Raw genomic sequence first — 23,812 nt, forward strand, 5'->3', positions numbered from 1 at the left:
GGTATCTTTTAAGCAACTTATTTATATGTTAAGTTCACTGTCTTAAACTTGTAGAAATCCCAGGGAAAGAGATTGTTATGAGCTGAATTATGTTCTCTTAGAATCATATGTTGAGCATCTAGAACTTCAGAATGTGATTATATTTTGAGATAGGGTCTTTACAAGGGGAATAAACTTAAAATGAGGTCATTAGGCTGGGCCTGAATTTAATATGACTGGTGTCCTTGTAAGAAGAGGAAGTAGAACACAGAACCACACAGAAGAAAAACTATGTGAAGATACAAAGAGAAGACAGCCATGTACAAGCCAAGGGGAAAGAGCTTAGAAGGAATCAACCTGCTGATACATTGATCTTGGGTTTCTAGCTTCTGGAATTGTGAAAAAAAATGAATTTGCTGTTATTGAAGCCACTCTGTCCATGGCACTCTGTTATGGCAGCCGGAGCAAATGAATACAGAGGTTAATCATTTGTCCTGTTTTTTTCCCCCAAGATTTCTCCCTCTGATAGGCAGTCCAGTTCTGCCTCTTTTTACAGGCTATAGTAAGAAGTTTGATTTGTATTCCTTAATCACTGAGAGACCATTGAAAAGTTTGATGTAAGGAGAATATATGCTCTGAATCACTCTGGCATTTGTATGGACACTGAATTATAGGGAAGCAAGAGCAGAAGGTTTCCCTGGTGGCTCAGGCAGTAAAGAATCTACCTTCAATGCAGGAGACCCATGTTCAATCCTTGGGTTGGGAAGATCCCCCTAGAGAAGGGAATGGCAACCCACTCTAATAACCTTGTCGGGGAAATTCATGGATAAAGGAGCCTGGAGGGCTACAGTCCATGGGATTACAAAGAGTTGGACATACCTGAGGGACTAACATACACACACACAACCAGCAGAAGAGATCTCTTCTAAGAGGCTGCTGTACTAAGTCAGGTGACAGATGACAGTGTCCTGGACAAGGGATGTGGCAGTAGGGATGGAGACTGGCAGTGGGGATGGAGAGTGGACGAATCAAGGGGCATGTATGTGTGGAACGGCTCCCAAGCAATGGGGCTGTTCCCGAAGAACAATAAGCAAAGATACTAGTATTTATTTAAGGCCTACTATGTGCCAGTGGGCTACCCTGGTGGCTCAATGGTAAAGAATCCACCTGCAATGCAAGAGATGCAAGAGATACAGGTTTGATCCCCAGGTCGGGAATACCCCTGGAAGAAGGCATGGCAACCCACTCCAGATTTGTTACCTGGAGAATCCCATGGACAGAGGAGCCTAATGGGCTATAGTTCATGAGGTCACAAAGAGTCGGACACAAATGAGCGACTAAGCAGGCATGCCTGCATGTGCCAAGCAGGGTACTAAATTCTTCCCATATGCTCTTTCATTCAATCTTCATAATATTCTCCAGGAATGATATTTTAAGAGAATTTTATGGATATGGAAACTGAGCTCACAGAGGTTAAATGTTATATTCCAGAGCCAGAATTATAACCTCCCTGTGTTGATCTACTAGACGTATTCTAGATTTACTATGTTAATGATGTCATTAAATAGTAAATCCACCATTAATAACATACATATAATTTTCTATCTAGTACATAACATGCCTATTCTTCTTGTTTTGTTTTCATGAGTAGTTTCTAAACTATATTCCTGCGGCTCTTTGTATGCATTTGCTCTTCTTATTACAGCCTGAGTCTTTTCTCTCCTTAACAGCAAAGGTGAATCTTACTTCTCTTGGAAATCCCAAACAAGCACAGTGTTTTTCACATACTAGGTGGTGAATAACTGTGTTTGATTGTGTTCCCAGTTATCACCCTAGTAGTGGCTTTAAAATCTCCCCAAAGGAAAACAATTTTGGGATTCATTTGTTACATTAGCTAAGCTAAAAATATTTCCTGATTAAAGTAGAATTCATGTTTTATTTATATTTGTATCCTCTTCCTGAACAAATTTTAGGCCTTAAATGTAATAGATTTTCAATAAATCGGTTCTCAATAAACAACGGTCGCTATGCAATTAAAAATAATTCTTAGAGACGCTTCCTCTAACACTGCAGTTTAGGATGTTCAAATCAACTTTCCTAAGAGTATAATTACATAGAAACCAGATAATTTTGATCTTGGAAGGACTTCTCATAATTTTATATGCATTTGTGTAACATAAAGGAATCTTTTATTTTAAAATCTTACTTCCTTGATAATAAGGAAATAGTTTTTAATTCCCCCAACATAGTGGACATTTCCTAGGACAAAGGGATCTTCAACAGTTTTGAAAGGAACCAAGACCACCAGGATCAAATTCATAGGAATACTCCCATCTTACTAATGAATCTAACTTGCTTGGAAAGTGAGAAAGCAATTAACAAGGTCTTAGACAATTTCCCACTCTTTACTATAGCTTTAGAGACCTGGACAAAAATATCACTTTTTAATTTTTTCTCTAGTAAAAGTGTCCAACTTGCTGTCACACCCAGGAAAAAACACTTAAGCTGTTTTGTAGATACTGAAAAGAGTCAACTCCTGTTTTCCATATTGCCTTCTGAGCTATGCACTTGAAAGTTTTCTGGGTTTTCAGTCACCTAAATCCGTGCACACAGCTACATCTCATAAAACACTATTAATGTCTCCCCAAAACAAGAGACTTAAAATATTTAAGATGTATGATAACAACAATGAATCTTGGTGTAATATGTAAAGAAATCTCTAATTCTCTCTTGTCACCTACAAAATATAGAAAAACTAGCCTTCCTGCATATTAAAGAAGGAACAGATGTCTCTTGATACTGCTGAGAAAGCAAACAAGTATAGAGCTTTACTTAGATAACATTAAAGATTAGTGCCTCATTTATGCTGTGAATCTTCTATGAATCCAGCTCTACTTTTTAAATATTAAAGCCATCAAATAAACAAATAAGAACAGTACCTAAACAACAAAAAATATGAGCAAAAGATGAAAATGCTATTCATAGAAGGAAAATTCTTGTGAGCAATAAAATTTTGAAAAGATGTTCAATCAGAGTAGAAATCAGAAAAATACAAGTCATTTCACATTAAAATACCATTTCTTTTCTAAAGTGTTGAAAGGTTTGTGGATCCTGAATCTCATATTCACTGTAAATGGGTTTGAATTTGTAAAACCACCACAGAAAACAGTTTGGCATTATCTCATCAAATTGAACTCCCACTTACACTAAGATCCAGAAAAATCCACTCTTGGATATATATGCAAAAGCAACTCTTGCACATTTACAGCAGGGAATTTGGGCCAGAATATTCACAGAAACACAATCTTGGAAACAAGCAAAATGCCTACTGCCAACAGAGCAGCAGATGAATCAGCTAGTTCCTAAGCAATGGGAATATCACACAGCAGTTAAAATGAATGATCTATAGCAAGACACGATAGTAAGAATAGATTTTAGAAATACACAAGTGAAAAAGCATCAAAAGATAATAGCATGTTCAAAACAAATGAAAAATTTTAAATTTCAATGTCTTTATTAAAAGAGTAAATTTGAGCTAAAACAATATTCAAATAAAGCTATGCAATAACTTAAAAAGGTCTCGGAATCATGGTTATTTTGGGTGGGTAAATCAGGCAAATAGGATGAGGGAGACCATATAGCAGAGTAAGTTATCAAGGTTGTGCTGTTTAATTGTTTAAGTGGGTGTTTACTTTATTAGAGCAAATGAATGAATAGATGGATAGATATAAAGAAGGCTATCTGTGGTCCCATAATGGAAATGTGTCATGAACCAAGGATTATTAATCCAGAATCTAATTATGTGTAGCAGAAGCTTTTTATAACAAATACATAAAAAGGCCTAGACAATAAAGCAGCTATTTGCTTAATGATATACAAAATGCAAGTTGATGCAATTTTTCATCTAAGGGAAAACGAACATCTCAGTGAAATATCATCTAAATGTCCACCAAGTAATAACCAGATTTTTAGTGCCTATCTTAGGAAACAAAAAAATACATTTTGCATATTCTTGTCCTAAGGAAGCTATGCATATATTAGCACCAGTACATCTTTTTTGTTAAATCAAGAGCATAAGAAAGTAAGTTTGTGATTTGGATTCTACAGTCTCTTGCTGTCTCAAGGGCATCTTTCTTTCAGTTATCCCTTCCTTCCACTCTAATATTAAATTATTCTCTCCTTGTCTGTTTCCAGTGGTACACAAACAGCTTATGGTATTTCTAATTCTTTGGAAAAGATAACCTTCCCTCTTCCTCTTCTCTTTCATATGCAGACTTTGAGGGGAAAAGAAGGCTATGCTGACTGCCTGGAATTTTCTTTTTATTCACTCCATCATCTATTACAATCTAGTTTTCATGTTTAGGATCCACTAAAATTCTTTTTGTCAGTACCGTCAGTTTTTTTTTTCCCTATCTACAGCATCGTTCCCTCAAAGTTTTAAAATAATCTTATTTCTCTCATTTTTAAAAAAAGATCTCTTGATGCTACTTCTCGCGTTTACCAGCTCATTTCTCTGCTCCCCTGTACAGATGCCCAGAAAGAAACTCCTCTCATTCTTTCCAGAACACATGCAATCAGACCTTCACCTTCATCATGTCACTGAAGCTGCCTTTGTCAAAATCACTGGAGATGTAGATATTGCTAAATCTAGCGGTCCACTTGATGTTCCTATATTTCTTTATCTGTCAGAAGCATTAGACATAATTGATCAATCTTGCCTCCACTTTGAAATACCTTTTTTTTTTTTTTTTCCTGTACATCCTATCTAAACACTCTTTTGGATATTTTCTTTCGACCTCAAAGGCCATTCTTTTGCAGTCTTCCTGAAACAGAAATTCTTCCTCCTCTTCCCCTACCTCTTAACACTGGGGATTTTTGGAGCTCAATATTTGTACTTCTTCTCTATTGCCATTAATTCCTTGGTATCCCTGCATTCCAAGACCATCTTCATTTTGCATCCAATGAGCAGCTCAAATGTAACATGTCCACATGCAAACTGTTCAACTACATCCCCAAGCTGCTTCAGCCAGTTTTGGCAGCTCCATTTTTCTAGCTGTTCAAGTCTAAGATCTGTTGAGTCAGATCTGATGTCTCCCTTTTTTTTCACATCTCATAGTCTAGGTGTCACCAGTAGACCAGAACTTTGAAAAATAGCCAAAAGCCAACCATTTCTTACAATTTTACAGGCTTCTCTGCCACCAACGTGGTCAAAATGGCCATCAGTTTTTGCCTGCTTGGTCATAAAAACATTTCTGCCCTTGACCCTGACTTACTCTTCTCAATCCAGCAACCAAGGTGAGAATTTGAAAATTAGCCAGTTCAGGTCTCACCCCTAGTGGAATCCTTCCAATTACTTCTGATATGATTCAGAGTAAAAGCAAAGCTCTCACCAGTCTGTGAAGCTTTATAAACCTCATCCTTGTATCACACTGACCCCTTCTTACTTCTCAGCCATGTCGTCTTCATGCAGTGACATTTCCGTTCTCAGCAAGTCTGCATCCGTAGTTCCTTCTCACCAGAAGACTGGATCTAAAGACAACTTAGGCTCTTTTCTACTTAGGAGCATAGTTCAAATATCCACACATGATCTCCAAATTTCACCCTTCTCCCCTTACTGTTCCTCCTCCAATCCTCTCCAATTTAAATAACACTATTCCCTGTCCATTTTCTCAAAATAAAAAATCCAGGACTCATTTCTTATTTCTCCCTCTCCTTTACCACCAATATAGGAATCCATCACCAATTTTTTGTTGAATTATACCTCCAAAATATATCTCACCTTTATCTATTTATATTCATCTTTGTTGCATCCACCATCTTATTCCAAGCCATCATTAACTAAAAGGAGACAACCAGGGAATAAAAGGTTTTTTTTTTTTTTCCCCCATTGGTCTCCTTGCTTCTAATATTGTCCCAACTTCGTATCTAGGCTTTTCTTTTTATTATGCAGCAGCCAGAGATATCATATTACAATCTAAGTCATACCATGTCACTCCCTCTACCTAAAAAACTCCAATAGCATCCAGGTTCATAAAAGAAAATTCCTTTATGAAAGACTTTGCATAATCTGACCTCCTCTAACAACACTAAGCTAGGCCTCTGAGATTCTTCCTCTTGCTTTCTGACTCCAGGCACACTGGACACCCGTCACTGTCTGAATCTCATTAATTTATTATCTAACTTAGAAGCTTTGCATTTGTTTTTTGGGTTCTTTTTTTTTCTGCCTGAGACAAATTTTACTTACTCTTCCCATGTCTGTCACCTTTAAGTTCTCAGCTTAAACATCTACCTTATCCACCATATCTGAAATAGATCTCTCACCCAATTTATTCTTTATCTTAGCATTTGGATTGTTCCATAGCACTATCTTTAATTATTTGTTTCCCTGTTATTTTTATCTCTCTACACTGTTTAGCCTGTGTCTGATTCAGAATTATATCTTTACAACTTTACATCGTTCTTAGCATGTAACAATTTCTCACTATCTATTGATTTAACCAATGAATGAAAGTGACAAGTTTGAAGAGAATGAAGTTTTATTTTTCTGTTGCCCTGTGGACTTCAAATGTTCATTTATAGAGTTTAAAATATATATTCTCTGTCAACATTCAGTTAATAAAGCTGGCTGCTGCTGCTGCTAAGTCGCTTCAGTCGTGTCTGACTCTGTGCAACCCCAGAGATGGCAGCCCACCAGGCTCCCCTGTCCCTGGGATTCTCCAGGCAAGAACACTGGGGAGTGGGTTGCCATTTCCTTCTCCAATGCATGAAAGTGAAAAGAGAAAGTGAAGTCACTCAGTTGTGTCCGACTCTGAGTGACACCATGGACTGCAACCTACCAGGCTACTCCGTCCATGGGATTTTCCAGGCAAGAGTATTGGAGTGGGTTGCCATTGCCTTCTCCAATAAAGCTGGCATGATATATCAATTTAATGTTTAGCTTGAGATATGGGGTTGCAAAGAGTCAGACATGACTTAGAGACTGACCAACAATAGATCACTTTAAAACATTTCATGGATATTGCATTTCTATGGGAAAATTATTCCAAATTTAGCTAGTGTATATCAATCCTAAAGGATATCAATCCTGAATATTGATTGGAAGGACTGATGCTGAAGCTGAAGCTCCAATACTTTGGCCACCTGAAGTAAAGAGCCGACTCATTAGAAAAGATCTTGATGCTGGGGATGATTGAAGGCAGGAGAAGGGGAAAACAAAGGACAAGATGGTTGGATGGCATCACCAATGGACATGACTTTGAGCAAGCTCCAGGAGATGGTGAAGGACAGGGAACCCTGGAGTGCTTCAGTCCATGGGGTCACAAAGAGTTGGACACGACTGAGTGACTGAACAACAACAATATATTCCCCCAATGTTTGCTTTTCCATTTAAAAATGTTATTAAGTCTTTAAAATAAAAGTTCTCATTTTACTCCTCTGGGGGAAATGGCGTTTTGCTAACTGTAATGACCTACTTAGTAACAAGAAGGTATGTTCATGAAAATTTGACTCTTGGTCAACAGAAGGATGCAATAAATGTCTTAGAAGTGGTTGAAGCAAAAGACAAGCTGCCTGACTAAGATTTTAGAGTCAAGTGTGAGTTCTGATCTTGTCTCGTCAATTAGAAGATGCAGGATTCTTGGCTAATTCATTGCAATTTTCCCAGCCTCCTCTCTAAGAGAAGAAAGAAGCATGCCCTGCTTATCTTTTTGCATTGTTTTGATCATCTTATTAGAAATCGTATGTGAAAATGTTTTCAAAACTGCAGAAAACCCTACTTACATGAAGTCCTACAGTGTTGGTGAACAACCTTGCAAAACCCTAGTGCTCCACTGCCATTTCAGAGAGATTGTGGAAGATGAGCCGAGGCAATTTTCTCTATCTATACGTCTCTGGATGATTCCAGGTCATGTGCCTCAGTTATTCCAGATTTTGTGTAGAGATGCACAAAAAGGTTGTATCAATGGAAGTGGATAAGGGCTGGCTTCCTAGGCTATCTCCAGGTGGTTAGTACCTTAGCTATGCATTTTTAAGAAGGTGTATAACAGTAGTGAAGTGGCTAGAAGCCCAGGGGATGGCTCTCTAGCTCCTTTGTGGAATGGTTTACTGTGTGCTGCTTCTAGGCTGGTGCAGGCTCCTTCCAGATGGTAGCAGGCTGGAAGAACTCTGCCTTTTCAGATGTCCCAGTCTAGTTGCCCTCACTCTGCCTCCATCCTTCCCTTCTCACCTTTCCCCTTTCCTCTTCCAACAGAGACAGGGGAGAAGGAATCCTGAAGGGATGAAAAGAAAGAACCATTTCAGTCCCTTTTACTTCCCCATTGCAAGCTGTGCTGCTGAGTTAAAAATATGTAATTTCATTTCCAAGTCTATTTCAACCCTTGCCTGGCCTACTGAGCAATCACAAACCCTCCCATTTCAATTCAGATCTTTGCTTTTAGCTTTATTTTAAAGGGAACACTGCTAAGTTGTATAAACAGATATAAAGTAAACGATCTACAAAGAGCAGATGCAGGATTAAGGGAACCAGGAAGTAAATCTGTATTTATAGCACAATGGTCAAAATCTGAATTATTTTCATTTCATTTCAAAAATGCCAAATTTTCCACAAGATATAAAATGTCAAGGAAGGCATCAAACCTGTGGCATTCAAGAGTTTCTGCTAACAATGAATTTTCTTATTATTTTCTGTGATGTTCATTTATAACATCCTGTAAACAGATTACACATTTTTCTGCAGGTGAGAATTACTGTTCCTCTGTTACATCTGGAATACTACATATTTACAGAGAATGACCCATTCTAAATAATGAATCACATTTACCACAAATATTTATGAGCAACAACCCATAAAATTGTGCTACATGGTAAATTATTAATAATGAATCAACTACTAACACTTAAAATAATGTGAATTCAACCCCTTCCCATAAAGCTATAAGAGAACCTCCAAGTGGATATAACCTCCATGAATATAACTTGGCAGAGACAAACAAGATGACTAACGCCCCTGAAACATTTTAGCAGCCCTGCAGCTAACCAATCTCCAGCAACGGCTTCTATAGGTGGATTTCATTTATTTTATTGTCTATATACTATCATGGGAGAAGGTAGTTGGTAAAAAAAATGATGCATCTACAATGGATCCCTTCTTCCTTTTGAACTACAACTTGCACTACAACCAACTGGGCAGACGTGGTTTTAATTTTCCACATTTAATAATAAAATCATACAGTTTCAATAATTTTTTGCTTTAATTTATGTTCAGGGACATCAATTCACTAATGAATATTTAAACTACATGTGATTTGATACTTCTATTATTTTTTTCCTTTACTTAAAATGTCAAGTTTAAAAACTTTATGGGCAGATAAATCCTCTTTTATTGATATAATATAGCCTTAAATAGCATCACATCATCCGAAACCTTCTCCACACAGTTATTTTTGATCTAAAGTGATAATTTCCCAGTCACTTATGAAAGATCGTGCATTGACAAATGATTCACTTCTGTAAGGAAGCCTTTTTTTCAGATTTCCATGAAGGCAAATGCAGGGCTAAGCATCCTACCCCTAGAGAAGCAACATGAGAAGAACTGGGAGGATCTTTCATCCTCTCACCCATCTTTATCACTGTCAAAATGCAAAAAAAAAAAAAAAAAAATTTAAGTCCCTCAATGGCTCCCAGTAACCTTCTCAACAAAATCCAGGAATAAGGAATAAAGTGGGCTCCTGGTTCCAGAAGACTGGATTCCAGTCTATCATCAACATGCTATGTTAGTCATTCAGTCGTGTTTGACTCTTAAGGAACCCAAGGACTATAGCCTGCCAGGCTCCTCTGTCTATGGAATTCTCCAGGCAAGAATTCTGCAGTGGGTTGCCATTCCCTTTCTCCAGAGGATCTTCCCAACCCAGGGATCGAATCTGAGTCTCCTGTGCCCTTTGCATTCAGGCAGATTCTTCACCACCTGAGCCACCAGAGAAGCCTATATGCTCTGTTTCTCAGTATAAATCACTTTCTCTTTCAAACATTCTCCTTTGTTACAAGAGAAGGACAAGACTGGTTAGACTCCTAAAACCCATACAATTCTCTTTTATTTTCAACAATTCTTTGTAAGCTGGGACCAAACACCTCTGGAATAATATCTAATTCTGTTCTTTTTCCCAGGAACATCCTGCTCCCATTTACCTTCTACACTCCCCATTCTTATCTCCTAAAACCCTCAAAAGGAAGCACAAATGCCTCAGAGCTTCTAATACTATGATATTCATCACAGAGTATCTGATAGCATCCCAATCTTTGTGGGTTTGTCTTTTAAGTACACAACTTGATCTGGGTTCCAATATTGCCCATGACATTTATTAACTGTGAAGTTGGACCAGTTGGTTATCTTCCCAAGCCTCAAACTCTGCATCTGTAAAACAGAGATGGTAATATCTTTCTCTCGGGGTTGTTGTAAGGTTAAACAGTAAGGTTCCTTATCCTTTAGGGTAGAGCCTAAGTCTTATTCGACTCATTTCCCAAGAAGTAACTAGATCAGAGTAGTGGAAAGAACAGGAACTTGGTGGTCAGGAGACATGGGCTGAGGCTTTAGGTGAAGACTGTTCTCACTGAACTGGACTGAGAGGGTATTTGAGGTTAAGAATAGTACCTTGAGATTTCTGTGAACCTGGTGCCTAGCACAATGCTTGAGATTCTCATTACATAAGCAAAGGGACTATGAATACGAAAAAAAGAGCAACGATGCTGTGAATGGATGTGCCTCTATCAGACCCTTTATACATATTTACTTAAGGAAGAAATAAAGCAGAAACATCCCTGACTTCAAAGTCTTAGGAGGAAAGTAAACAGCCCCCTCTCCAAATAAAGTAAAATTTGATCCCAGGGTAGAAAACAATACGCAAGGACTGGGTTCTCTAGGAGAGCAGACAGCTTTGTGCCCTAGATTCATGTCCTAGGTAGAACAGGGTCGAGGTTTTGGCTGAGGAACTAACACCACGTGGGAGGACAGGGGACTTAGAATCAGCTGTCCAAGTGCAACCTGCTCTGAGCAAAGTGGCCAAGTTGGGAGAAGTCCATTCTCAGGGCGCAGAGCAGCGGGCCAGTTGAGCCCCAGGTTCCCATTTTTGACTCTTTCCCTTCACCCTCCCCCGCCCAGCAGTCAGGTCCCAGGAGGTAATTAGTGCGGGGGAGACGCAAAGCTGCTGAGGGGGCAGGGAGATGGGAAAGTACCGGTGGGGGCGGTCTTCTTGTCAGAGGTCTTGTCAAACGACGGGAGAGAGAGAGAAGGGAGACGGAGAGGGAAAGGCGGCGGGGGGGGGGGGGGGGGGGGGGCGGAGGGGGAGAAAGAGAGAGACTAACAGATTTTTCATTTTTGCATTCCAGGCATACCTAATGATATTCCCACAGACAGACAGGCAGACGCAGAGACATACACAGGACACACTTGCGCGTTTGAAATCGTTCATACCCCCAAATCCAGGACGCAGCCTGTTGTCATAACCATCGAGTAAACTGTCCAGGATGCGGGTAAAATTTTCTGGGCATAATTTCTCCTCCTTTTGGTTCTGTCCTGGGGATTCGTTTAAACTGCAAACGCACACACACAAACGAAAAATAAAAACAGGCGGAGGGGTTATTTTAAGAATTGATCAACGAACAGGTGGAAACAGGTTTATGTTCTAGGAAAAGAGTCTCTCGCTCCAAACTAAAGGAGTCAGGGCTGAGGGATGAGGGAGAGAGAAATGGCCCGGGGAGGCGCAGCCCGCGCACACGGACCCCAGTATCCACACTCTTATCGGACCCCGCGCCCCTGCTGCTCTTGGCGTTTACTCGGTCAGAGCAAAGCCGGGCTCCGCGCCCCTGACATTACAGCGGAGACCGGAGGGTCTGGTTCGCCTTGGGAGGGGCAGAGGAGAACCAGAACTGGCCCCTTCTTCATCTTCCCCTAACCCGCAGCACCTCGGGGGACTCACCAAGCCGCCAGGCACAGGAAGTGCAGGAGGGCGAAACTGACCCCGAAGGACATCGCGATCGCGGGTACCTTCTTGGCAGAAACCATCTTTGCAACATGCCATACTTTAAGCCTGTTCAGGTTTCCAGGCTCTCCAGATGCCCTGAGCAGGGTGCGAGGCGAGGGCAGAGGCTCTCCGCGGCGTGCGCACACTCGCGCTCACACTCGCCCGCGCTCAGCCAGCCCCAGCCGCGGTGGGCGCGTGTGTGCACGCGGGCCGGGTAGGCGGATCCTGCCTTTCCTCGCCCCCTCCTTTTCTCGCTGAGCTCTCCAGTGTATGGAGAGCTGTGTATACCGCTCGCACTCTTTCTTGCCCGCACCCCGAAGCGGCCAGAGTTAACACCTGGAGTACTGATACCGAAAGGCTGAACCGAGTTCTTTCCGACGTTTAACTCCTGGGCTTGAGACAGGGGCTGCAGCCTCTTCTCGAGCTCTGGAGCCCCGGCGCCAAGTGTGTCCCCGCCCACGGCTAAGCTTAGCCTCCGCTTCTCCCTCCGGTGGCATTTGGATTTAACCCCTGAAGCTCTTGTCTCTTTAGGTTGTCGAGGACCTGTCTGTACCCATTTTCAAGGTTGGAGATGGAGAAAGGGCGAGATGGATGGGCTTTCTGGGCGAAGGGGTGGGAGATCTTGATGAGGGGGAGGAAATCAAGTCTGGACAGAAACAACCTCTGGGACTCTCCCCTTCAGGTGTTGTGGGGCGGCGGAGGAAAGAAAAATCTTCCTAGTAAAAGGGATTGCAACTCACTGGTGCTCTCTCGCCAAACTGTTAGAAGGTGGACTTGAGCCTCATTGTGTTGTCAACTCCTTTGCCAAGCTGTTGCTACAAAGATAACAAATTCCTTTATGCTACCCGCCGCCGCCTGGCACGCGCATGCCCCCTGCTTTGCTGCTCCATCCTTTCTCCGGAGGGAAGAGAAGTGGAAACAAGGGACAGCAGGTCAAAATCACTTTGACTTTTTGAGACACTTGACACTTTTTCTTTCACAGCAGGGCTGACTCCACATCCAGAAGGCATCAGGGAGCAGGGAAAGAATGTCTGGGGAAAGGGAGAGGAGAAAGCAGGAAAAGTGTGTGTGTGTGTGTGTGTGTGTGTGTGTGTGTGTGTGTGTGTGTGTGTGTCTGAGAGAGAGAGCCGAAAATGAAAGGGACGCCTCAGAGTTCACTAATGACTTGAAAGGAAACACTAGGCAGTATAACGTTAGTGTTGTATTGAACAGAGATCCTTGAGGAAAGTGAAGAGGAGAGTGAAAAAGTTGGCTTAAAGGTCAACATTCAGAAAACGAAGATCATGGCATCAGGTCCCATCACTTCATGGGGAATAGATGGGGAAACAGTGGAAACAGTGTCAGACTTTATTTTTGAGGGCTCCAAAATCACTGCAGATGGTGACTGCAGCCATGAAATTAAAGATGCTTACTCCTTAGAAGAAAAGTTATGACCAAACTAGATAGCATATTGAGAAGCAGAGACATTACTTTGCCAACAAATATCCGTCTGGTCAAGGCTATGGTTTTTCCAGTGGTCATGTATGGATGTGAGAGTTGGACTATGAAGAAAGCTGAGTGCAGAAGAATTGATGCTTTTGAACTGTGGCATTGGAGAAGACTCCTGAGAGTCCTTTGGACTGCAAGGAGATCCAACCAGCCCATTCTAAACGAGATCAGCCCTGGGATTTCTTTGGAAGGAATGATGCTAAAGCTGAAACTCCAGTACTTTGGCTACCTCATGTGAAGAGTTGACTCATTGGAAAAGACTCTGATGCTGGCAGGGATTGGGGTCAGGAGGAGACGGGGACGACAGAGGATGAGATGGCTGGATGGCATCACGGGCTCGATGGAGGTGAGTCTGAGTGAACTCCGGGAGTTGGTGATGGACAGGGAGGCCTGGTGTGCTGCGATTCATGGGGTCGCAAAGAGTTGGACACCACTGAGCGACTGAACTGAACTGAACAGAGATAAACACTTTCAGTAGAACTTTTAAAAGCTTTAGTTATTGATTCCAAGAAGGAAAGGTGTCTTTCACCTTAATAGTGATTCCTATGGAAATACTTATATGTTGAATCAATGACCTAAGTAAGTTTCTTTATAGGTCCCTAGAACCACCAATAATTATGTCCTGTTTAGAACTTTGATGATTTGTTCAAAATTTGAGGACTGGTAGACTTATTTGATATGGAAACGATCAAAGCAAGGGAGTTTGGGGGTTTTTTGTGTGTGTGTAAAATGCAAATTTCTCCTGCCATATTAATCAACAAGAAATGTCACAGCCATCAGCGACTTCTGGCCTCCAAATGTGAATGCAAGCTCCCCTAGCTTCAAGCCTTTGGATGCTGCCACCCCCAGGGTGATTGCTGAGGAGCTGGGGGAATGCTAGAAGCAAGGTGACCTAGGAAAACAGGATTGGCTCCAGATAGTTGAGATGCATATGAAAGGAATGAATTCAGGGAGCCTAGAGGGTTGCATCTTCCTATATGTAGAATGCTAAATTCCTTAATACCTGGTCTTTGATGTTCAGACTGACTGCTCCTTTTGTTACAAACTAGTGTGTAGACTGACTTCCCCTCCGCCCCCTTGGAGTAGTTTTCTCAGGGCTACTGAGATGCTGTCTCCTAGGCTCAGAGTCCTAAACATTCCCACCAAATAAAATACCTCTGTAGTTTCAGGTTGCGTTTATATTTTTGAGTCCACGCTTGTTTGTTTCAGCCTCTTAGTTCAATTTTTTCTTACAAAGAGGAAGACTTTCATGATTGCCAAAAATGCCCAAGAGCCAGAGGTATGCACTCTCACTATATTCTGTACTACTTCCTAACTGGCTTTTATTATATCTTATTCTAATTCGGTCTGTATCTTTCTCTTAAAGATTGTAATCTCCCTAAAGAAAAAAAAAAAAAAAAGATTGTAATCTCCTGGAGGTCCTGAGCTGGTTAACTTTTCTTATCTGAGTTTACTTTTTTTTTTTTATTACAGTGCATGACACCTAATACAAGGACAAGAAATATTTATTGAATGAACAATTAAATTAATGAATAGCTTGTTTCCAAGTCCATCTTAATTAACTTGGATGAAATTCAAGTTCAAACAAGCTCTTAGGGGAAAAAAATGGAAATACTAGTGTATTTCCCAAATAAGCCATGAAAACATTTGTCTCCTCAGATTATCTACATAAAAGATGCTAATACATTATGTTAGTATTATATCAAACTATATTATTATATCAAATTATATTATTTCTCCAATCTTTGTGCTTTCTTACACTTTCTAAAATCTAATTCAATATTCTCTATTTTTCTTTACAATTGCCATTAAATATGCAGGGATTCTCCCCGGAGAATCCCAGGGACAGAGGAGCCTAGTGGGCTGCCATCTATGGGGTCGCACAGAGTCGGACATGACTGAAGCAACTTAGCAGCAGCAGCAGATGCATGCATACGCAAAACTACAGGCCTTGCCATGTAGCTCACTTGGGAAAGAATCTGCCTGCAGTGCAGGAGACCAGGGTCCATCCCTGGGTTGGGAAGATCCCCTGGAGAAGGAAATGGCAACCCACTCCAGTATCCTTGCCTGGAAAATTTCATGGACAGAGGAGCCTGGTGGGCTGCAGTCCATGGGGTCGCAAAGAGTCGGGCATGACTGAGTGACTAACACTTACTTACTTATATATAAAATAAAGAATAGAAAACTATAACCTTGGGGAAAAGAAGTTCCATATTGTTAAAACAAATTATCTTTAAAATAGTAAGTATGTAAAACTAAAACCTCACAAAGAATAAAAAGAAGATTTCTCCCTTCATATAGATATTTCCAATTTTATTTTTGCTAACTGACATCCAGTACTTAAAATCAACTGAAGATAATAGTAGAGACTTACATCACAGACTTTTATTTATGCTATCTAAGGGCTTCCCATAGCTGGGTATTGTTTTTGTTTTGGCTTCATCTCTTCATTCTTTCTGGAGTTATTTCTCCACTGATCTCCAGTAGCATATTGGGCACCTACCGACCTGGGGAGTTCCCCTTTCAGTATCCTACCATTTTGCCTTTTCATACTGTTCATGGGGTTCTCAAGGCAAGAATACTGAAGTGGTTTTCCATTCCCTTCTCTAGTGGACCACATTCTGTCAGACCTCTCCCCCATGACCCGCCTGTCCTGGGTGGCCTCACACGGCATGGCTTAGTTTCATTGAGTTAGACAAGGCTGTGGTCCGTGTGATCAGATTGGCTAGTTTTCTGTGATTATGGTTTCAGTGTGTCTGCCCTCTGATGCCCTCTTGCAACACCTACCATCTTACTTGGGTTTCTCTTACCTTGGACGTGGGGTATCTCTTCAAGTCTGCTCCAGCAAAGCGCAGCCACTGCTCCTTACCTTGGATGAGAGGTATCTCCTCATGGCCACCCCTTCTGACCTTGAAAGTGGAGTAGATCCTCTCAGCCCTCCTAAGCTCATGCAGCCACCGCTCCTTAGACTTGGGGTTGCTCCTCTTGGCCACCGCCCTGACGTGACTGGTGATAAAAGCAAGGTGTGATGCTGTAAAGAGCAATATTGCATAGGAACCTGGAATGTCAGGTCCATGAATCAAGGCAAACTGGAAGTGGTCAAACAGGAGATGGCAAGACTGAACGTCGACATTCTAGGAATCAGCAAACTAAAATGGACTGGAATGGGTGAATTTAACTCAGATGCCCATTATATCTACTACTGCAGGCAGGAATCCCTTAGAAGAAATGGAGTAGCCACCATGGTCAACAAAAGAATCCAAAATGCAGTACTTGGATGAAATCTCAAAAATGACAGAATGATCTCTGTTCATTTCCAAGGCAAACCATTCAATATCACAGTAATCCAAGTCTATGCCCCAACCAGTAACACTGAAGAAGCTGAAGTTGAACAGTTCTATGAAGACCTACAAGAGCTTCTAGAACTAACACTCCCCAAAGGTGTCCTTTTCACTATTGGGGAGTGGAATGCAAAACAAGGAAGTCAAGAAACACCTGGAGTAACAGGTAAATTTGGCCTTGGAGAACACAATGAAGCAGGGCAAAGGCCAATAGAGATCTGCCAAGAGAATGCACTGGTCATAGCAAACACCCTCTTCCAACAACACGAGAGAAGACTCTACACATGGACATCACCAGATGGTCAATACAGAAATCAGATTGATTATATTCTTTGCAGCCAAAGATGGAGAAGCTCTATACAGTCAGCAAAAACAAGACCAGGAGCTGATTGTGGCTCAGATCATGAACTTCTTATTGCCAAATTCAGACTTAAATTGAAGAAAGTGGGGAAAACCACTAGACCATTCAGGTACGACCTAAATCAGATCCTTTATGATTATACAGTGGAAGTGAGAAATAGATTTAAGGAACTAGATCTGACAGACAGAGTGCCTGATGAACTGTGGACGGAGGTTTGTGACATTGTACAGGAGACAGGGATCAAGACCATCCCCATGGAAAAGAAATGCAAAAAAGCAAAATGGCTGTCTGGAGAGGCCTTACAAAAGCTGTGAAAAGGAGAAAAGTGAAAAGCAAAGGAGAAAAGGAAAGATATAAGCATCTGAATGCAGATTTCCAAAGAATAGCAGGGAGAGATAAGAAAGCCTTCCTCAGCAATCAGTGCAAAAAAATAGAGGAAAACAACAGAATGGGAAAGACTAGAGATCTCTTCAAGAAAATTAGAGATACCAAGGGAACATTACATGCAAAGATGGGCTCGATAAAGGACAGAAATGGTATGGACCTAACAGGAGCAGAAGACATTAAAAAGAGATGGCAAGAATACACAGAAGAACTGTACAAAAAAGATCTTCACGACCAAGATAATCACGATAGTGTGATCACTCACCTAGAGCCAGACATCCTGGAATGTGAAGTCAAGTGGGCCTTAGAAAGCATCACTACGAACAAAGCTAATGGAGGTGATGGCATTTCAGTTGAGCTATTTCAAATCCTGAAAGATGACGTTGTGAACGTGTTGCATTCAATATGCCAACAAATTTGGAAAACTCAGCAGTGGCCACAGGACTGGAAAAGGTCAGTTTTCATTCCAATCCCAAAGAAAGGCAATGCCAAAAAATGCTCAAGCTACTGCACGATTGCACTCATCTCACACGCTAGTCAAGTAATGCTCAAAATTCTCCAAGCCAGTCTTCAGCAATACGTGAAGGGTGAACTTCCAGATGTTCAAGCTGGTTTTAGAAAAGGCAGAGGAACCAGAGATCAAATTGCCAACATCCGCTGAACTGAAGGGCTTCCCTGTTGGCTTAGATGGTGAAGAATCTGTCTGCAGTGCAGGAGACCTCAGCTGGATCCCAAATTTGGGGAAATCCCCTGGAGAAGGGGAAGATTAGCCACTAAAGTATTCTTGCCTGGAGAATTCGATGGACAGAATAGCCTGGCAGGCTACAGTCCATGGAGTCTCAGGAGTCAGACACAACCAAGCAACTTTCAATTTCACCTTTTTCATATATTATTAAAGAAGTTACATGTTGGATTTACAGTCTAAATGTTTAAGAAATATATATATATATATATCTATACACTTGCATGTATCATCAATTCAGTCGCTCAGTTGGGTCTGGCTCTCTGCGACCCCATGTACTGCAGCATGCCAGGCTTCTCTGTCCATCACCAACTCCCAGAGCCTGCTTAAACTCATGTCCATTGAGTCGGTGATGCGATCCAACCATCTCATCCTCTGTCATCCCCTTCTCCTCTCACCTTCAATCTTTAGCAGCATCAGGGTCTTTTCCAATGAGTCAGTTCTTCACATCAGGTGGCCAAATTACTGAAACTTCAGCTACAGCATCAGTCCTTCCAATGAATACCCAGGACTGATTTCCTTTAGGATGGACTGGTTGAATCTCCTTGCTGTCCAAGGGACTCTCAAGAGTCTTCTCCAACACCACAGCTCAAAAACATCAATTCTTCGGCACTCAGCTTTTTTTATAGTCCAACTATCCTACCCATACATGACTACTGGAAAAGCCATATCTTTGACTAGATGGAGTTTTGTTGGTAATGTCTCTGTTTTTTAATATGCTGTCTAAGTTGGTCATAGCTTTTCTTCCAAGGTGCAAGTGTCTTTTAATTTCATGGCTGCAGTCACCATCTGCAGTGATTTTGGAGCCCCAAAAAATAAAGTCTGACGTTGTTTCCACTGTTTCCCCATCTATTTCCCATGAAGTGATGGGAGCAGATGCCGTGATCTTAGTTATCTGAATGTTGAATTTTATGCCAACTTTTTCACTCTCCTATTTCACTTTCATCAGGAGGCTCTTTAGTTCTTTGCCTTCTGCCATAAGGGTGTTGTCATTTGATATCTGAGGTTATTGATACTTCTCCCAGCAATCTTGATTCCAACTTGTGCTTCATCCAGCCTGGCATTAGATATATATATATATTATCGTGGTCCAGGGGCAAGTTGGAAAAGAATTTCTAGACAATAGACAGGATGAGAGGGAAATAAAGTTTATTACAGTGGGAGACACTATTAGAACAGCAGGCCAGCTCAAGGGAAGAACCGATGTTGAACAGGGGTCCTTAATCCACTTTTATGCCCAGGGTACAAGAAGTGGGATAGGGGTCTTGTTGATTGGATGAGGCACATATCCTGTGTTGAGGATGGGGAAGGAGTAAGGAAAATATCTTCTCCCTATGGGGTAGGAGGGAAGACAGGTTATACTGCTCAGGAGAACCTGAAATCTGTTAATAGTGACAACATGGGGGAGGGAAGGATGATTGGGTCTATTTTTTCCGTTCCTGCATTCCAAGACCCTCCTTGGTTTTATCTGTTCTTTCGTCCTTGGGTCCCCATATATATCTTGTCACTATGAACTTTAAAATAAATCCAGTATTCAAAAATTACAATTTACTCCTGCAAGTATCACTCAATATGCCATTATTTGGGGCTTTCCTGTTAGATCAGCCCTGGGATTTCTTTGGAAGAAATGATGCTGAAGCTGAAACTCCAGTAGTTTGGCCATCTCATGTAAAGAGTTAACTCCTTGGAAAAGACTCTGATGCTGGGAGGGATTGGGTGCAGGAGGAGAAGGGGACGACAAAGGATGAGATGGCTGGATGGTATCACGGACTCGATGGACATGAGTCTGAGTGAATTCCGGGAGTTGGTGATATACAGGGAGGCCTGGCGTGCTGCGATTCATGGGGTCGCAAACAGTCGGACACAACTTAGCGACTGAACTGAACTGTTAGCTCAGCTGGTAAAGAAACCTCTTGCAATGCAGGAGATCCAGGTTTGATTCCTGGGTCAGGAAGTTTATCTGGAGAAAGGATACGCTACCCACTTCAGTATTCTTGGGCTTTCCTGGTGGCTCAAACAGTAAAGAATCTGCCTGCAATGTATGAGACCTGGGTTTAATTCCTGAGTTGAGAAGATCCGCTGGAGGAGGGGGCATGGCAACCCACTCCAGTATGGTTGCCTGGAGAATCCCCACGGACAGAGGAGCCTGGAGGGCTACAGTCCATGCTCAGTCAGACATGACTGGGGAACTAAAAACATCACAGCACATGATATTATGTGCTATTTTATGAACATGATGTAATGTTCCTATCTATTAAGATCCAGGCTTTAAATAAATTTTTCCTATAAATAGCTGTGTAGAAATATGAAGAAATTAAAATTATACCCATAATTTCCTTCTTTAACGTTAACCTGTCTCTGATTGCTATATTCAAATGCACTACCCCCCAAACATGACATTAAGCCAGCAACATATTATAAATGTGTCATAAAGGTTTACATTTGGTATGGAGAGATGCAAACAATGCGTATCACCTTATTGTTAAAGTCTTAGGATGGACCCTATGTCTACGATGCCTAAAAAATGTCCAGAAAATTAATACAAAATTTTGTATTCATGTAAATATGTGCATTTTTCTGTGTGCTCTTCATAATTTTTATTAGATTCTGAAAGCCTGTAAACAACTAGAGTATGGACTGATATTTTCACATAAGAGATGACATATATAATAGAAAAATCAACCAAAGAAATGAATATCCATTTGTAAGTAATGTGTGACAAACATCTCTACCTCATTTGATAAACAACAACCAGTTTCTATAGACTGTTATGTAGACTTTGAGTCTACACTGAAAGTGCTTGGCCTAATCTTTGTCAGTTTATTCAATGGTCTTAACTGGCACACAGAATTTTGAGCAATAATAAAATGAATGATTTGAAAAGTTTCAATCTGTTTCTCTTTCTTTCTGTTAATTATTTCTGGTAAAATATTGAACCAATTTAAACTATTTGAAGAGGGTAATGGTGTGAATTACTGTAAATTCTGAAGGAATGGATATCCACCTAGCTGAAACATTTCAGTTCTGAGAACGTAAAAGCTATTGACTATTTTTACATTAATGCATTTCTCTGCACTAAATATTTAGGATAGGCGAGAGGAATTGTTTGATGCTCTCTGGTCATGTCTTTCCTTATTTGTATTAAAACAATGATTTTACAAAATTGACCAGCATGCTGGCCTATTGTTATTGTCTGGTTGTAGATTTGTATCTCTGCTCTTGAGGCATCTCAAAACTGTGTCTATTGTTTTAATGGTTATTACTTTTAAAATGGCATAATCTGGGGCATCTTAATGGAATCTATTTGAACAAATACATCATAAAATTAATTTATTATTTCTCCCAAAATATTTATTTTTCTTTGCCATATAGTTAATGCAGATTTAGTTGTTTCAATGTGATTACTTGAAAGAGAAAATAATTTAAGCAGTATGTGTATCTTATCTGAATAATTTCTATACGTGAAATTTGGAAAGTCAGCTATTATATTAAAATTATAAAACTATTGATTAAATATTTTTGTGATTGTCCATGATGAAGTTGGACATTGAAGAAAGTATGCATGAATGCGTGCATACTAATTGCTTCAAACCTGTCCGACTCTTTGCAACCCTATGGACTAGAGCTGGCCAGGCTTCTCTGTCCATGGGATTCTCCTGGCAAGAATGGAGTGGGTTGAGGTGCCCTCCTTCAGGGGATCTTCCCAACCCAGGGAGATCAAACCTAAGTTTTTTTTGTTTCTTATATCTCTTGCATTGGCAGGTGAGTTCTTTATCACTGGGGCCACCTGGGAAGCCCATGATAGTATCAATTAGTTATTAATAGCTAACCTCATTTGAATCTTCAAAAAAATTTTTATGGTTAGGTATTACTTCCCACATCTTATAGGTAAGGAAACCAAAGCTTAAAAATGCTAAAAAATTTTGCTTGTAGTTACATGACCAGAAAATGGAAAGGTCAAGATTTTATTCTATTTCCTTGTGAAGTGAAGTCGCTCAGTGTGGACTGTAGCCCTCCAGGCATGGGATTCTCCAGGCAAGAATACTGGAGTGGGTTGCCATTTCCTTCTCCAGGGGATCTTCCTGACCCAGGGATGGAACCCAGGTCTCCCGCATTGCAGGCACAGGCTTTAACCTCTGAGCCACCAGGGAAGGTCTGTGGAACTACTTAATAAAATTTATTTTTGTAGTTTTATTTGATATATGTGTATATTTGTAAAATGATTACCACAATGATGTTAGTTAACACATCCATCACCTCACATAGTTACCTTTTGTGTGTGTGTGTGTGATAAGATCTACTCTCAGCATATTTCATTTATACAATACAGAATTATTAATTACAGTTATCACACTATACTTTAGATCCTTAAACCTTATATTTTTAATTGAAAGCTTGAAATCCCTTTGATCAATGCCTTCCCATTTCCCTCACCCCCAGCCCCAGACAGTTACTAACCCACTTTGCTCCTATGAGTTCAATTTTTAAATTTTACATATAAGTGAGATTATACAGTATTTGTCTTTCTCAGTCTGAATTATCTTGTTTCAAGAGTAACACAGGATTAATGCAACAAATTTGGGAAGTCACTTAGTGATCCACATACACACGTTGAACATGATCATAACGTATGATCAGGCCATCCCATGCCTATTTTATAGCCCACTGAAGCTGTGTGTATCACAACAAACTGGAAAATTCTTAAAGAGATGGGCTTCCCTGGTAGCTCAGATGGTAAAGAATCTGCCTACCAATGCAGGAGGTGCAGGTTCAATCCTTGGGTCAGGAAGATCCCCTGGACAAGAGAATGGCAACCCACTGTAGTATTCTTGCCTAGAGAATTCCATGGACAGAGGAACCCAGAGGGCTATAGTCCATGGGGCTGCAAAGAGTCAGACAGGACTGAGTGACTAACACTTACTTGCTTCCTGAGAAATATGTATGCAGGTCAAGAAGCACATGGAACAACGGACTGGTTCCAAATTGGGAAAAGAGTACATCAAGGCTGTATATTGTCACCTTGCTTACTTAATTTACATGCAGAGTATATCATGTGAAATGCTGGGCTGGATGAAGCACAAGCTGGAATCAAGATTGCTGGGAGAAATATCAATAACTTCAGATATGCAGGTGACAACACCCTTATGGCAGAAAGCAAAGAGGAACTGAAGCGCCTCTTGATGAAATGAAAGAGAAGAGTGAAAAATTTGGCTTAAAACTCAACATTCAAAAAACTAATATCATGGCAGACAGTCCCATCACTTCATGGTAAATAGATGGGGAAACAATGGAAACAGTGAAAGACTTTATTTTGGGGGGCTCAAAAATCACTGCAGATGATGACTGCAGCCATAAAATTTAAAAATGCCTGCTATGACAAACCTAGACAGCATATTAAAAAGCAGAGACATTATTTTCCTGACAAAGTCCATCTAGTCAAAACTATGGTTTTTCCAGTAGTCATGTATTGTGAGTTGAACTATAAAAAAGGCTGAGTGCCGAA

The 23,812-nt window shown here is 40.8% G+C and overlaps 1 protein-coding gene across 1 annotated transcript in view; it reads right to left on the reverse strand.

The window, feature by feature from the left end:
- The window catches only part of GABRA4 (gamma-aminobutyric acid type A receptor subunit alpha4), a 78,523-nt gene extending 66,360 nt beyond the window's left edge, over nucleotides 1–12,163 (reverse strand). Inside the window, exons 1-2 of the mRNA XM_069595026.1 lie at nucleotides 11,949–12,163; nucleotides 11,444–11,562 (exon numbers count right to left, since the gene is read on the reverse strand). Of these exons, the coding sequence (XP_069451127.1) occupies nucleotides 11,444–11,562; nucleotides 11,949–12,034 (205 nt within the window). The 5' untranslated portion in view covers nucleotides 12,035–12,163. The remainder of the gene's footprint in view (nucleotides 1–11,443; nucleotides 11,563–11,948) is intronic.
- Between the last annotated feature and the right edge of the window lie 11,649 nt (nucleotides 12,164–23,812).

The sequence above is a fragment of the Ovis canadensis genome, chromosome 6 (assembly GCF_042477335.2).
Source record: "Ovis canadensis isolate MfBH-ARS-UI-01 breed Bighorn chromosome 6, ARS-UI_OviCan_v2, whole genome shotgun sequence".
Classification (NCBI taxonomy): domain Eukaryota; kingdom Metazoa; phylum Chordata; class Mammalia; order Artiodactyla; family Bovidae; genus Ovis; species Ovis canadensis.